Source organism: Hyaena hyaena, unplaced genomic scaffold (assembly GCF_003009895.1).
Source record: "Hyaena hyaena isolate Hyena2069 unplaced genomic scaffold, ASM300989v1 scaffold_444, whole genome shotgun sequence".
Lineage (NCBI taxonomy): Eukaryota > Metazoa > Chordata > Mammalia > Carnivora > Hyaenidae > Hyaena > Hyaena hyaena.
In genome coordinates, this window is record NW_024081078.1 from 1,548,880 (window position 1) to 1,563,828 (window position 14,949).

A 14,949-nucleotide genomic window follows, 5' to 3' on the forward strand; every position below is an offset into this window, starting at 1 on the left:
CCCTAGTTTCAAGCATGTATGACCCAGAATAGCCAACACAATACTGAAGGAGAAAAACTAAGTTGGAGGATTGATACCACCTGACTTAAAGACTTACTATAAAGCTACATTAGTCAAGATGATGTGATATTAGCAAAATAATAGACAAATAGATCAGTACAACACAAAAGAGGGCCCAGAAATAGACCCAATAAAAATGTCAAATGATCTTTGACAAGGAAGCAAAGGCAATACAATGGAACAAAGATAGTGTTTTCAACCAATGGTGCTGGAACAACTGAACTTCAAGTGCAAAAAAATGAATTTAGATACTGACCTTACACCCTTCACAAAAATGACCTTAAGAGGGATTGCAGACCTAAATGTAAATTGCAAAACTGTAAAACTCCTACAAGATAACATAGGAGAAAACTTAGATGACCTTGGGTATGAAGATAACTTCTTGCAACACCAAAAGCCTGATCTATGAAAGATATAATTGATAATTTGGACTTCATTAAAAACTTCCACTCTGTGAAAGACAATGTCAAGAGAATAAGAAGACAAACCACAGACTGGGAGAAAATATTTGCAAGAGACACATCTGATAAAGGACTGTTACCCAACATATACAAAGAACTCTTAAAACTCAACAAGAAGAAAAGAAACAACCTGATTAAAACATGGGCCAAAGACCTTAATGAACACCTCATCAATGAAGAGACAAAGATGGCAAACGTGTACACGAAAAGATGCTCCCCATCATATGTCATCAAGGAGATGCAAAGATAAGGTACTACCACACACACCCACTAATGCCAAAATCTGGAACACTGACAACAATAAATGCTAGCAAGTATATGGAGCTCCCATACATCGCTGCTGGGGATGCAAAATGGTACAGCCACTTTGGAAGCCAATTTGGCAGTTTCTTAAAAAACGAAATATACCCTTACTATATGATCCAGCAATTGTGCTCCTTTATATTTACGTAAAGATTTTAAAACATGTCCAACAAATACCTGCACGTAAATGTTTATAGCAGCTTTGCTCATAATTCCCAACACTTGGAACCACCAAGATGTCATTCAGTAGATAAATAGCTAAGCTATGGTCCACCCAGACAATGGAATATTACTCTGTGCTAAAAAGAAATAAGCTCTCAAGCCATGAAAAGACAGGGAGAAATCTTAAATACATAATCCTAACTGAAAGAAGCCAGTCTGAAAAGGCCTCATACTGTATCACTCCAATGATATTAATTTTGGAAGAGTCAAAACTATGGAGACATTAAAGAGATCCGTAGTTGCTAGGGTTGGGAGGTGGAGGAAGAAGGAAATCTGAATGAGGGGACCACAGAGGATTTTTAGGGCAGTGAAAGTAATCTGTATGATATAATAACGATACAAAAATAACATTATACATTTGTCCAAATCCATAGAATGTACAATGCCAAGAATGAAACCTAAGGTAAACTATGGATTTTGGATATTATGATGTGTCAATGTAGGTTCATCTTTCATAAAAATAAAAAAAGAAAGAAATTACTATTTGGAGGAGCAATGGTTATAATGGGGGAGGCTACACATATGTGGGGACAGGATGTACATGTAAAATCTTCATAAGTGCCCTTCAATTTAATTGTAAACTTAAGACTGCTCTAAAGAAGTCTTTTAAAAATAACTGTGAGGAATTCAAGTGAAGTGTACTTGCTGGACTTACGACCTGATTCAAATCCCTCAAGTGAAGCAAAATATGCAGCCATTTGGTAAATCCAACCCCATCTACCTAACTGGAACAGGTGACTCATAATTTTAAAAAAGGAAAAGAGAGAAATTATGCCTACTTTCTTCCCTAATAAGGAATAATAAGTCCAAAAGCATTGCTGGTTTTGGTATTCTTTTAGGCACACATCTTGAGCCATTTTTCCTTAGATGTGAAAATCAGTGGGAAGATCCAATAATTTAATGGACAAGTACTGAAGTGCCTGGGTAGCTTGGTCAGTAAAGTATTCAACTCTTGATTTTGGCTTAGGTCATGACCATACGGTTAGTGGGATTGAGTCCAGCATCAAGCTCTGTGCTGATGACTCAGAGCCTGCTTGGGATTTTCTCTCCCCCCCCCTCTCCACCCCTCCCCTGCTCATGTGCATGCATGCTCTCTCAAAATAAATAAGCATTTTTTAAGAAGTAAATAAAGGACAAGTGCTAAAAGAGCATCCCTGAAATTACTAGTGCTGGCTCACTGTTCCCATATCCACTGGGTCATTGACATCCTTGCTTTATTTGCAAAAGTAAGGATGTGTTCATCTGCATCTCTAAAGGCAACACTAGTCATTCAACTATCATCCCAACATCCTTTGAGGTTTGTTTTTGTTGTTTCAGTTGCCAGGAGAGGTGATACATTTTCTCACTGTTCTCTTTTTCTACTTAAACAATGACATGCATTTTCCAAGAAGTTAAGTGAAACTAAGGATCCAGTTGGTGGCCACTATACAGAACAAAGGTAATTGCCCCCTATGAAATCAAAACCATCATGACTAGATAGGATAGCCGCATTGTACACAGAAATATTCACATCTATTCTCATTAAAAAACTTCAGGAAGGTAGTTCCATCCTGACTTCCTCCACTGTTATCTACACACTGCTTTTGTGGCATCCATAATGTTTGAACAATGAAAGAGGGTTGAGAAAGAGGGAGAAAAAGGAAGAAGTAATAACACTGAGTCCCTAGACTCAACGTTGTGAGTTAAGAGGAAGGAGAGATAATAGTGGGAATCCCAGGTGGAAAATGGGGGGGGGGGGAGAAAGACTCTGCTTTTTCTACCAGATCTTCTTTCCCATGCTAATTGATTGACTCCCTTTAAGCACAATGCTTGGAAGACAACATATTCTGGTTTTTCTCACTCTGTTGGCAGACTGATATTAATGTAAATTCAATCAAAATGAAAGCAGTCCTTTCCTTTTTTGTTTCTAAGAAACTCAAGCCCACAGAGGTGTGTTCTGTAGTTATAGTCTAACCAGTCTGAAGATCACATGGGATCCATGACTCTTATTTTGAAGAGTCATTGATCATATTTTAGGACCATTGCTCTGATCAACTGAGCTAAGCGATCACAGAATATATAGATTCAGACATTAATCTTGTGTAACATAACCAACCAAAGTTTATCTACAAGTGTGCCCTAACTGCTATATAGAATAAACATATTCTAGAAGACTCTACCAACTGCCAACATTGTGTGTTATTTGAAGCTTCAAAATCTTTCATGTGGCATCCATTTCATAGGAGGTCATCTGTTAAGTTCAGATTTGGTGATTTAAGCATTCTTCCCTCTGCTGCTGCCTTCACTTGTCCTCTGCTGAGTCTTTCCTGCTCTCTGACCTCTTCAGCTTATGGTCCATTTGATCTCCCACTCCTTTCTGTGGGCTTTAGTAAAGGTGGCTAGAATTCCTCCACCATCAGCTAAGCCTCAGTACTTCTGTTCATGACAAAGTTCAGGAAATTACCCCTGAATTGTCGTCACTTGTAATAATTGCCATCTTCCTACTTTATGTGTTTGCTTTACTGAGATAATTTGACTTTTTCAAGCACATAACTGGCAATATTGAAACAGTTTGGAATGAGGAAGAATTGATTCATGTATAGTCTTTCTTTTTGGCTTCTAAAAGAGTCATATATGTTTTATTAGTCAAGGACTCTATTAAAAGTCAAATATCAAGTTTATATACAAGCTTTATAATCTTATGTATAAACACAAAGTTTGTAAGGCTTTAAGAACCTAATTTGTATGCATGTATTTAGTTTTTAGAGGTAACAAGCTCCCTAGGTAAATTAAATGACTTGGATATACCACTGTTGGATACCATGAGTTGTATCTCAAAGCACTGAAGCTATGGAGCTGGTGTCAGATTTAAAGTCTGTGCTTTCCAATGCATATATTCAGCTGATTATTCTTTTGGAAGGGGTAACACACCTGCTTTATTGTTTTTGTTGTTACTTTTCTCTTATCATATGGGAACCACCTGTAAAGAAGGCTTTTGGAGTTCTTAATATTGTCCCTTTTATTCAAGTTCCTCCAGGAATTTGAGAGAAGGAATTTACATCCATGAGAATTAGGAACCTGATTGGTTGCTGTCATTTCCTTTATCTGTCATAATTATGATTAATCATTAGTCCCACAGAGTACTTTAAAATTTCTAAGTAATGTGAGAAGCACTTTCCATGCAGTGTATCCCTCTATGCATCAATTCTATAAAGCTGGCACTATGAGCAATAATAAAATATAACATTTTGGATCACTGACAAGTTTCACTTCTCCAGTTTTCACAATGACAAAATCCAAAGAGTTCCAAAAATATAAAGCTTTTTATGTGTTCAGAGCAAACTAATTTTGCAGATTCCTCTGACCTGAACAAATAGTTTTTTTTATAATCTTTATCTTTCTCACCACAAAAACACTGCTGCAGAAATATTATTCTTTAATTGTAAGGTTCTGCCCCCGATCCTGTTGTAGTTACTCAAATATGCAGTATTTGTAACATATAACCTTCACAAGTCAATGTTAATATACAACTAGCCACATGGTTTCAGAGAACTGTAGATCTCTACATCAGATTTTCCAGTTTGAAGGGTTTTAAAAAGAAACTTTCTCATTGTGTACATGAGACCAATAAAGATGAGGGTGAAACTGACACTAGGATTCAGCCCAGTTTGGTCTTTACTATATCATACTGCCTCTTTCTGTATCCTAAGAATGAAACCTGACTCTCCCTTGCTGCAAAATAGACATAAACAACAGCACTTAACTCATGTGATTGTGAGCATAAAATAAGCTAGTATGTAAAGCAGTACTTGACACGTAACAGTTTTATGCGTCCCATTGAGAATACTGGTATCATTGCAGATAATATATTGAATTATTAACCTCTGTGATTTTCTTTGTCCGTACTTCCTTATATATGAGCAATATCCACAATACCATTAGGAACATTAAGAGAATACAAGTGGGGGGAAAGTAAAGCATTTTTTACTCCCAAAATGGGCTTTTCATGCCCACAAGATAAATTTGAAAGCCAAAACCTTATGACTTGCAAAAGTTTGGTTAGAAAGGCTTTTAGGGACTGCTGGGTGGCTCAGGTGGCTAAGGTTAAGCATCTGACTCTTGATTTTAGCTCAGGTCACTATTTCACTGTTTGTGAGATCAAACCTGGCATCAGGCTCTGCGCTGACAGCACAGAGCCTGCTTGGGATTCTCTCTCTCTGCCCCTTGCCTGATCATGCTCTCTAAATAGAGAGAGATAGAGAGATAGATAATAGGAAGGAAGGAAGGAAGGAAGGAAGGAAGGAAGGAAGGAAGGAAGGAAGGAAGGAAGAAAGAAAGTAAGAAAGAAAGAAAGAAAGAAAGAAAGAAAGAAAGAAAGAAAGAAAGAAAGACAGACTTTTTAGAAAAAAAAGCAGAAGGCCAAGAAATAAAGCAAACCACAGAATTTATGCTGTGACAATAGACTGGAATGAGAACAGAGGAAGGTCCAAACAGCTTTCTCTCAAAAAACTACATGAGTTACTTGTGCCAGGAGAGGGATAGTGAGGTTGATGGGGCAAGACTCTGGAAGCACGCCTTAGGCTCTGAGATGGAGGCACTGAGCTTAGAAGAGCATGTGACCAGAGAGGCATCAGCTTGGATGAACTATGAGTCACCACTCTCACCACCACCCTGGTCAGAAGCAAAGCCAATGCCTGCAAGATCACCACCTGACAGCACTGCAGGTCAGCTGTGCCCTAGGGTCCAAGTCCTTATTGTCTTTGTTGAGTGTTTTCTATTGAAAAAGGTGACCATACATCCAGGTTTGCCCCAACATGTAAGTTTGCTTCTTATCTGTTTACATGTCTTGTCCCAGCATAATTAATAATGCCTTTTCTATTATTTATGTTGTATAAATTAAATGTACTTGAACTGTTAACAAGAGACTGCCTTTCTACTGTCCATCATCCAGCTAAATTAACACCTGTTCATCTCCAGAGGTTTCATAGAGTCTTATCTGAACTGTTCCATGTAGGTATATCCCTTTACAGAGCCCAGGACCCTTACAGGACACCTCACACAGAGGGTGAGATCTTTACCTGAAAACACACTTGGGTGACACTGGACAGTGGTGACCACTTATTTCATAATCTCAATTGAAGCATAGATATCTTAGCATATTTCATTCCCTTCAGGGCTTAGCAAACTCTTTGGGCATGTGGTAGGGGCTCAAAAAAGGCTAATAAAACACCCTGATTGAAGAAACCCTTTCTTTCATTATCATTGCAGAGGTAGCCAGAGTAAGAAAGGGTAAATAATTCTGTTTGTTTTTAATTCCATAAATGCCTACTGAAGGTACATAGTTGGTGCCACTCTATACGCCATCAATGAGTTTGTTTAGTTGCATAAGTCTCTGCTCTCCTAAATGTTCTTCCAGCAGTAGGCAGAGTTGTGGTAGAGGAATGCTTGGCAGAAGGGAATATGATACATCAGGGTGTTTTAAGTTTAGTTTGAGGCTGTCTGATCCCAGGAATGTGGGGCATTCTTCCTAAATTTTAGCTTGCCCCTTCCCCATGGATAAATTATTATAAATACACAAAACGTTGTCTCAATGTTTGGATGACTAAGAACTATTTTTCTGCTACGGCTTTGCAGGTTCAAATGTGTCCAGAATGTTGAGTTTAGAACTCAGCTGCTGTGAGGTGCTGTCTGAGAAGCAACCCAGCACTGTCTCTTAGGTTACATGAAGAATTTGTTGGCAGCTTGCTTTTCATTTGAGTCAAAATGTAAGTTGTTTGGTGCCTGATGGTTATTAGTGCAGAATTCTTTGAAAACAAAAACCCAAACATTAAAAAAGTCTAACTTACCTCATTCAATTTTGTATTTTTTAATTACCATTATGCTTAGCTTTTTGTAAATTTAAATAAAGAATGCGAATCATTAGCAATCTTCTATGGCTTCCTGGATTAAATACATTCTTTTGGGGGAAGATTAAGAGCCATTAATTTAGATTAGCCCTTCCAGTAAAGGAATGAATTCTTTTTAAAAAGCGCATAAAAATGTTGTTGAAATTAAACTCATTCTGAAAACTTTACAAAGCCACAGCAAAAAAAAAAAAAAAAAAGTCTTTTTAAAATAATAAAAATTTGTCAAAAATAGCTCTGAGGTAGAAAATTGTCATTAGAATGAGAATGGCTACAGGCAAGATCCACTGGTGAATATGACAATGAGTGGTCAAAGGTTTAAGGAGAAATAGGATATGTACATAACCTCTAATTATCTCCCCCTGTATTTACTTATTAATTGCTGAGGTGGCTATAACGTATGTCTATAAATTTTTTTGATAGTCCTCCCTCCAGGAAGTGAAGCTTAATCCCTTTCCTCTTGGGAATGGGCCCTACTTAGTGATCACTTATAACAGATAGAATTTGTAAAAGAAAAATAGTAATTTATACTAGAGAAACCTAGCAGATATCACCTGAACTAAATGATCAAAGTTCGCATCACCAGCAGTAAGTTGTGTTGATAGCATGTGCCCCCTGATATGATCTAATGAGAAAGGTACCTTCTCTCTGAGGTGTTTCCCCTCCAAATCCAAAACCCCTCTCTAATAATGAGAAAACCTCAGATAAATTCAAATTGAGGGATGTTGTACAAAATATCTGACCAATACTCTTCGAAAGTACCCAGATCATTAAAAACAAGGAAAGACTGAGAAAATGTCACAGATTAGACAAAATGAAGGAGACATCATGACTAAATACACTGTGGTATCATATATTGGATCTGGAACAGAAAAAAACACATTAGTGGAAAAACTGACAAAACTGAAATAAAGTCTGTAGCCGAATTAATAGTTTTACACAAATACTAATATCTTAGTTTTGATGAATGTATGATAAATGGTTTTGTCAGACGTTAACTTTGGAGGAAGCTGGGTGAACATTATATGAGAACTCTATTGTGTCATTGCAATACCTGTAAATCAAAATTATTTCAAAATAAGAAGTTTAAAAATATATGAGTGTTAAACCAATGCAACTTCTTTCTAAGAAGACTATTTCCATGTAGGAAAATGCATAAATTAAAATCCATGGCATAAAACCAAACTGCTCTAAAAAATAAAGTTTATTTTTTTAAAAATCCATCTTACACGTATTTTTCTGCCTTCAGTCTTTCTAATCCAGACAAACAATGGACCAAGTCACAAGCAAGAAGACATAGGCAATAGGAAGGATTCATTCAAAGGTATAATTCTATTCAGGAATCATCCTGTAACATTTTGGAAGCAGGCACAATACAATCTCTTTTACTGAGTTAATCAAACTAATATAGTTATAGTATAAATCTAATTAAATGGGTTTTACCAGCCTCTCTTAGTGAGTAGGCCCCCTCAACTTTTTCCCTCTGATCATGAAAGCCAAGAAGAATTTGACTAGAGTTGAAATAATATCCAGCAAAGTAACTGCTCCTTTTTGCACATCCCTCTATACAAAAGACAGAGGTCCAAACCCCAAAGAAATCCAAGTCCTAATTAGAACTTACTGTTTCTCAGGAACAGGATCACTCTTACCATTTAATTTGTCCTGAATTTGGTTCCTGAAAGGCTAGTACAAAGCTAAAAATTCTGGCAAAGTTACTGAGGTCATAGGTCAAATGTACTTCAAATGCCATCACAAAACTAATAACTTAGAATGATTTTATATATGGTAATATAGGTAATTTTCCTTTTTCCTTTTTTTAATGTTTACTTATTTTTGAGAGACAGAGAGAAACAGAGTGCGAGCAGGGAGGGGTAGAGAGAGAGGGAGACAGAATCTGAAGCAGGCTCCAAGCTCTGAGCTGTCAGCACAGAGCCAGACACAGGATTCCAACTCACAAGCCATGAGATCATGACTTGAGCTGAAGTCAGACACTCAAGAATATTTCTGTGTGTGTGTGTGTGTGTGTGTGTGTGTGTGTGTATTTATACAATCATCCATCAATGGACACTTAAGTTGTTCACATATCTTGGCTATTGTAAAATAATGCTGCAATGCAATGGAAAAAGACAGTCTCTTCAGCAAATGGTGCTGGGAAAACTGGACAGTGACATGCAGAAGACTAAAACTGGACCACTATCTTATACCATACACAAAAATAAACTCAAAATGGATGAAAGGCCTAAATATAATACAGGAAACCATCAAAATCCTGGAGGAGAAAACAGGTAACAACTTCTTTGACCTTGGCCACAGCAACTTATTACTAGACATGTCTTTGGAGGCAAGGGAAACAAAAGCAAAAATGAACTGTTGGAACTTCATCAAGATAAAAAGCTTCTGCACAGCAAAGAAAACAACAAAACTAAAAGGCAGCCTACAAAATGGGAGAAGATATTTGCAAATGACCTATCAGATAAAGGGTTAGGACCCAAAATCTATAAAGAACTCATCAAACTTTATACCCCCAAAAAATAATCCAGTGAAGAAATGGGCAGAAGACATGAATAGACACTTTTCCAAAGAAGACATCCACATGGCCAACAGACACATGAAAAAATGCTCAACATCCCTCATCATTAGGGAAATACAAATCAAAACAATGAGATACCACCTCACAACTGTCAGAATAGCTAAAGTCAACTACTTAGGAAACAGTAGATGTTGGCAAGGATGCAGAGAAAGGATAACACTTTTACACTGCTGGTGAGAATGCAAACTGGTACAGCCACTCTGGAGAAGGATGGAGGTTCCTCAAAAAATTCAGAATAGAGCTACCCCATAACCCAGCAATTGTACTACGAGGTATTTATCCAAAAGATACAGATGGGCTGATTTGAAGGGTTACATGCACCCCAATGCTTATAGAAGCCCTATCAATAATAGCCAAATTATGGAAAAAGCCCAAAGGTCCATCAACTGAAATGGATAAAGATGTGTAATATTACTCAGCCATCAAGAAGAATGATATCTTGCCATTTGCAGATGGAACTAGAATGTATTATGTTAAGCAAAACAAGTCAGAGAAAGACAAATACTATTTGATTTCACTCAAATGTGGAATTTAAGAAATAAAATAGATGAGGGGCACCTGGGTGGCTCAATTGGTTGGGCGGCCGACTTCGGCTCAGGTCATGATCTCATGGTTCATAGGTCCGCGTCCCATCATCAGACTCTGTGCCGACAGCTAGCTCAGAGCCTGGAGCCTGTTTCAGATTCTGTGTCTCCCTCTCTCTCTGACCCTCCCCTTCTCACGCTATCTCCCTCTCTCAGAAATAAAGAAAACGTTAAAAAAAAAAGAAAAGGAAGAAAACAGATAAACATAGAGAAAGGGAAGGAAAAATAAGATACAAACAGAGAAGGAGGTAAACCATAAGAGACCCTTAAATACAGAGAACAACCTGAGGGTTGCTGAAGGGGAGGTGGCTAGGGGTGGGTGGGCTAAACTGGTGATGGGCATTAAGGACATTTGTTGGGATGAGCAAGGGGTGTTATATGTAAGTGATGAATCACTAAATTCTGCTCCTGAAACCATTATTACACTATATCTTAATTAACTTGGATTTAAATAAAATTTAAAATAAATAAATAATAATAAAATAAAATATAATATAAAATAATAATTTAATTTAATTAAAATTTTAAAATAATGTAGCAATGAACATAGGGGGTGCATCTGTCTTTTCAAGTTAGTATTTTCATTTTCTTTGGATAAATACCTGAAGATTTTATTGACTTTAAAACCCTGAGACAAACAATCAACTAAAAGTGAAAAAGGCCTCAGGAGAGTTGTAAAAAGTCTTTCCATCAGTGGCTAGCCTCAATTATTGCTAAATTTTATTTTTTCAGGGCTGAATCAAAATGTAATGTAAATAATATTCAATAAAGGAAATCTACAAAGTTAAAAGTCTTTTGAGCTACCTTCCAAACTCAGCTTTCTTCTTAACAAATTTTTTGGGGGATGAATCCTCTATTTCAATTTTTTCTCACGATAGACAAGGACATTTTAAGCATAATGTCTGGATTCTATGTTTACTGATATAAAGGAATTATTGCCAGAATGGTGAATGTACCCAAGAGAGTTTAATCAGGGTACAACTGATTCTTGATTGCACAATAGAATCTGACTACGAATAGCAAGTGATTAATGTACCAGAATAATACTGTCAGAAGCAAAGTATCTTTGGATTCACGAACTTTCTACTGAAAGTGTTGTATTACACAAAAGCTACCTAGTTTCATTTTTTAAAAAACTGAAATAGAAATATAGGGACTTTGGGTGAAGATGGTACAGTAAATTAAAAACTTGATGTACCCTCACATACTGAAAAGATAGATGCAATGTAAAAATGGAAAACCCACAAGACATACTAGAACTTTAAACAATATAAATATTGTTTATAAATGAACTTGATAAAAATATAAAGCAGTTGGTGGGAACTGAAGCCAGAAGCTTATTGGTAATTAGTAATGGGTTCCTGGGGGGTCAGAACCAGATTATGCTTTGGAAATCATGTTTTATTTTAAAATTGGACTACTGATTTCTGATTGTTTTCTCATAGCTTTCTGTTTCTATTTTATGGTGATCACATCTTCTTGAATCTGAAAGTAGTAATTAAAGATTGTATAGATCTGAAAGTTTAATTTTTTATGGCTATTTTTGGAATTCTCTGTAGCTTCCCCAATTATTACTATTGGTCCAACTGTGTTTTTCTGTTTATTTGCCTTGGATTTTCTCTTTTTTCTTGTTTGTTTCCCTCAGATGCCTGTTTATCGTAAGTTGTCTGTTCAGCTCTAAGAATATAGTACTGAGGCCGGTTTGCATTTCCATTTAAGTATATTTAAGTAGGTCAGTTTCCCTTTAATTCTTTCTAGAATGGGAGATTACATTGGGGCATTTGTGCTTGAGTGTTAACTGTTAGATTTCAATTTAGAGTGAGTGGGTAGGAAAAGCCAGGCAGGGAACCTCTCAAATGCCAATGAGGCAGAATTTACCATAAACTGACATTCACACTGGATGTCTTGCCAAGTTCTCTAGTAAGGGTTCTGTTTACCTTTTGTAGAAAACAGCATTACCAGGTTTTTCAGGAGGGAAAAATCTGATGGCATGCCTTCTCTGTAGACAGGGTAGAGGGAAGGGCCCCTGCTTTGTTTAGCTCCACATTGCACTTTCACTGAATTCTCCTGACCCAGAGTCTCTAGGAAGTGTCCAAAGAGATTATAGCTTTCTGTTTATCTTTTACCAAATAGATGATCAGAAAGGAATATATTATGACAATATTCATTTCCCACCCAAATGGTGAAAACTCTACCAAATTTACAAAAGAACATTATGCAATCAGCTCTGATATTGAAGAAATATTTACCACTCAAAGGACATTGGGATCTTATGCCAAATTATATTTTCCATTATGTCATCTAAAACATTTATACAAAATGCATCATTAGAGCTCTGCTAACTAACTGGTATAAGCTCTGATGACTCATCACCCACTAGCAGCACCTTAAAAATAAATATCGTTGGTCAGAGGACCAGGTGCACTGGAAACGGAAACTCACTGCCACTATAGGAAATAACTCCAAGTACATGGTCAGTTGCTAATGAGTTGGCTGCATTTTCTTTTTCTTTTTTTAAGTTATTTTTAAAACACTTATTTATTTTTGAGGGAGGGAGAGAGAGAGAGAGAGAGAAAGAGAGAGAAAGAGAGAGAGAGTGTGTGTGTGTGTGTGTGTGTGTGTGTGAGTGGAGGAGGGGCAGAGAGAGAGGGATAGAGGATCCGAAGCAGGCTCTGTGCTGACAGTAGAAAGCCTGATGTGGAGCTTGAACCCACAAACCATGAGATCACAACATGAGCCAAAGTCGGACACTTAACTAACTGAGCCATCCCAGTGCCCCCTACATTTTCTTTCTATAAAATTTCATCAGCACTAGTGAATTGTTTAAGCTTTCTGCTTTGCCTTGGCATTTTCACCCAAAATAAAAACCTTGCCCCAAACGCAATCATTACGTTAAAAAAAAATGGTGTAGAAAACATCTGCACATGATGAAAAACATTCATGCAACTGAATTGCAGGTGATGAAGAAAGCACCTGCAGATGCAAATTCTTTGACTGCGAGGAGTCTATAAGAAAAAGCAAAAGCTGGACTAATGCTTTCACCTCTATATTAAGCAGGAAGGAGTGACAGCAAGGACATTCAGCACAATATAGAAAAGGCAATTTCAGGGGCGCCTGGGTGGCTCTGTTGGTTAAGCACCTGATTTAGGCTCAAGTCATGATCTCACGGCTTGTGGGCTCAAGCCCTGCATCAGGCTCTGTGCTGAGAGCTCAGAGCCTGGAGCCTGCTTCGGATCCTATGTCTCCCTCTCTCTCTGCCCCTTCTCCATTTGTGCTCTGTCTCTCTCTGTCTCAGAGATAAATAAACATTAAAAAAATAATGAAAAAAAAAGAAAAAACAATTTCCTCTTTCCAGCAGCATTTCCTTTTTTTACACCCAATATTATCTATTAGCCCCCCGCAGTGCTCTCTACCATGACTGAAGGTCACATCAAAGCAACACATGTGGTAAGGGATGACAAAAGTCATCATAATATACAGCCCCTTTGAAAAGGTGTTACGATATTCCCTCATTTGCTACAATTTGGTTACAGTAAAGGCAACGTGCTAGAAACCATGCTCAACTCCTACTATACGAACATTAAGGTAAATTTCCTTAGGAGATAGTTTCACAGGAAATAAAGGAATTCATCCTTTCTCTCTAGTGATTGGTGAAGAGGTAAAGATATTTTCAGAATATCATATTTCAGAAGGTTTAGCAGTGTACAGTATCCACCACTTGCTAGTCGAGTGATCTTGAGCAAATTACTTAAACATACTAAGTTTCAATTCTCTCATCTGTAAAATAGGAGTGATGATTTTTTCCTTATAAAGTTATATTGCAAAGATTATAATATATCACACAGAGGTGGATTAACCGAAAGATGGATTTAGCAAGTGTTTAGGGCATGAGCAAAATGGAAGCCTCTAGAATGAGAAGAATAATTAGGTAGAAGTATTTGTGTTTTCAAAAGAAAATTATTGAATTACTCATCTTAACTTTTAAAAGCTTACTTATCTCTTACACTTTAAAAATATGCTTTTTGGCACTTTGTTGTTGTCTCATTTTGAATTACATATAGGAATGGCATCGCAAGCTTTGAAGAATATTCCTCTTCCTGTGGTTTCTTCCTCCCTCTCTGATCTCCATTCAGGTCCCCACCTAAACACATATACTCAACCGCCTCACTAAATTGGGCATGCTCAAATATTTTAATATACGTGTGCTGATATACTTGGGAGCTATTTTAGATTTGTAGTGAATTTTCCCTTTAAAAGAATTCGAAACTATTTATTCCTATGTCTGTTGTGTTTATTTTTCACATGTGTCCTTTCAGCTTATGATTTTCTACTTTTTCAGTGCATCTATCAGCAAGCTCACAGACTCTGATGACTAATGAGCTTCCCTAGTGTGTTATGTGGGGAAAAAGCAAACAAACATTTAAAAAATAGAAAATTAGTCACAAATGCCCAGGTAGGAAATTTTAAAAAATATAATGGGACTCACAGGTACTCCCTTTTTTGATATTCTGTCAACATGGTCAAATTGATGTATAGCAAAGCACACCAGGTAGGTGCTCATAGGGACAGACTTCTTGAAAGTTGTTTTATTCCATTTATTGTCCACCGACTCTTCTTTCTATTGAAAACAAAAGATAATCTTTTATTTATCAAAAGATCAGTCATAGACAAGACAAACAAATGATTCCTCCAAACCTGGATTTTTAGTCAGGAGTCCTTTGTCAAAGCTTAGGGGTAAAACTTCTTTTTACCCCTGAATGGTGATACTGAAAAAGCCTGATGGAAATAGCATTCATTTTTAGTCCTGTGAAAGAGTGATTGAACTATACACTGTATGAGGTTTCTCA

At 37.0% G+C, this 14,949-nt stretch overlaps 1 protein-coding gene and 1 long non-coding RNA gene across 3 annotated transcripts in view; one reads left to right on the forward strand and one right to left on the reverse strand.

The window, feature by feature from the left end:
• The window catches only part of LOC120246016 (glutamyl aminopeptidase), an 84,174-nt gene that overhangs the window by 54,563 nt on the left and 14,662 nt on the right, over nucleotides 1-14,949 (reverse strand). For both annotated transcript variants that reach the window (XM_039253302.1, XM_039253301.1), the window contains exon 3: nucleotides 14,589-14,720. In XM_039253302.1, coding sequence (XP_039109233.1) covers nucleotides 14,589-14,720 — 132 coding nt within the window. The remainder of the gene's footprint in view (nucleotides 1-14,588; nucleotides 14,721-14,949) is intronic.
• LOC120246018 overlaps nucleotides 1-14,949 on the forward strand; it is a 38,702-nt gene that overhangs the window by 7,467 nt on the left and 16,286 nt on the right. Inside the window, exons 2-3 of the long non-coding RNA XR_005531949.1 lie at nucleotides 6,660-6,790; nucleotides 8,178-8,252. This is a non-coding gene — a long non-coding RNA (uncharacterized LOC120246018). The remainder of the gene's footprint in view (nucleotides 1-6,659; nucleotides 6,791-8,177; nucleotides 8,253-14,949) is intronic.